At 41.5% G+C, this 1,519-nt stretch overlaps 1 protein-coding gene across 1 annotated transcript in view; it reads right to left on the bottom strand.

Moving 5' to 3' along the window:
• Positions 1-451: 451 nt before the first annotated feature.
• Positions 452-1,519, bottom strand: part of nat9 (N-acetyltransferase 9) — a 6,864-nt gene continuing 5,796 nt past the window's right edge. Inside the window, exon 4 of the mRNA XM_013908952.1 lies at positions 452-510. Coding sequence (XP_013764406.1) covers positions 452-510 — 59 coding nt within the window. The remainder of the gene's footprint in view (positions 511-1,519) is intronic.

The following is a 1,519-nucleotide window of genomic DNA, read 5'->3' as shown; positions in this document are numbered from 1 at the left end:
AAAATCTTTTATTTCTGGTTTGACGAGTCACTCTGATATCAAACATGTGTTTCGTTACAGCAGATAAAAAGGTCGCTGTGGAGTCTAAGCCTAAACCTCGCCGTTCTGTCATTGGTCTGATCTTCAAGCTCCTCCTCCTGCTGCTCGTGGGATTGGCCGGAGTCGCCGCTGTCTGTCGCCTGACTGACCTGCAAAAGGAAGCTTTCTGTCTGCCGATAAACGCCGCAGTGGACGACGGCCTATCCTGGGCCAAAGAGCAGCAGATTGTGCTCAGACAGCTGGTGCAGAATCTGTCGACTGCAGCGAAAGAGTTTCTCGAATCCACACAAACATCTAAGAACTAAATACTTAAGCCTCCATCAAAGCTCAGAGCTCCAGGTTTTCCACTATCACCTGTGAACCAAGGGATTTTGTGTGTTTGTTTTTTAAATATGAGAAATCATGAGTCTCATTAAAGTGGGTAACCCTGCATCTCCTTACCATGTTTGTGATGCTGGGGAGGTGAAAGGTCTGTACAGATAAATGACAATGGAACAGGTGTGAAAACCATCTTAAATTCCTATGGAATTGTCTCTCTTGTACCCTCTTTGTACTACAGTGTGTTTTTTAAAAAAGAAGAAGAAGTAATCATCTTAAATGTCTCCCTGTCGACCATGTTTTGCACTTTGACCAGCAGCCAGCTGGTTTGTTTTCTGTGCATTACACGGAGCACAGGCTGGATTTGAGAGACGTTCAGTGAAGTGTCAGGGGGCCCTGTCTGTGCTGCACCAGTCACATGTTAGCTGCCAGTCACAGTTGTCCATTTGCCAGTGTTAGATTAGGCAATCTGAGCATGTGCAGCAAAAGCTGTGTCAGCAAAAGCTGTGTCAATACAAAGCCTTTCCAGCCATATAGTCAACCCTCCTTAATTTTGCACTTTGGAGTCCAAATGATAGAAGTGGATTTTATGTTGTCACAGCTTATATCCTCAGCCGGTAAAACATTTTCAGTCACACGAATACCAAAGATATCAGAGGTAATTAAGAAAAAGTGTCGGTATTATCCAGCAGAGAGCAAAATCTCTTGTTTAGTACATCCTGTTTCCTGCTTCCAGATCTTTAACAAGAGCAAAAATCCTCTTTCTGACGGTGTAAAGTTGCTTAACCACAAATCTAATCCCGTTTAATAAAAGAAAAGGGCAATTTCAGCGGCACATCTCAGTTTTTCTGCATAATAAATAAATGCTGCTGTAGTACGTGCAAGAAATCTGTCTGCACAAATAAATAAAGTGTAATTCATTACTTTGATGGTGTATGAATGTCATAGGAAGAGATCTTTATCAATAGGAAAGGATGGCCTCCATCCAGTGGCCCAACAACCATCTTCCAAGATTGAATTCGATGTCTTCCATTTCACTATAAAGCTCTGTTTCCTTTATGTGCGTTTATAATAAACAAAACCAGCAAATCAGAAAACAAACGTTTACCTTGAAAGCTCAATGTGCAAATTTAGAAATACTAAATAATTTCAGTTCTGATAT

Source organism: Pundamilia nyererei, unplaced genomic scaffold (genome assembly GCF_000239375.1).
Source record: "Pundamilia nyererei isolate P.nyererei 1_Seehausen unplaced genomic scaffold, PunNye1.0 scaffold00017, whole genome shotgun sequence".
Classification (NCBI taxonomy): domain Eukaryota; kingdom Metazoa; phylum Chordata; class Actinopteri; order Cichliformes; family Cichlidae; genus Pundamilia; species Pundamilia nyererei.
The sequence above is the reverse complement of the archived record's forward strand: the minus strand, read 5'-3'. Positions and strand labels throughout refer to the sequence as shown.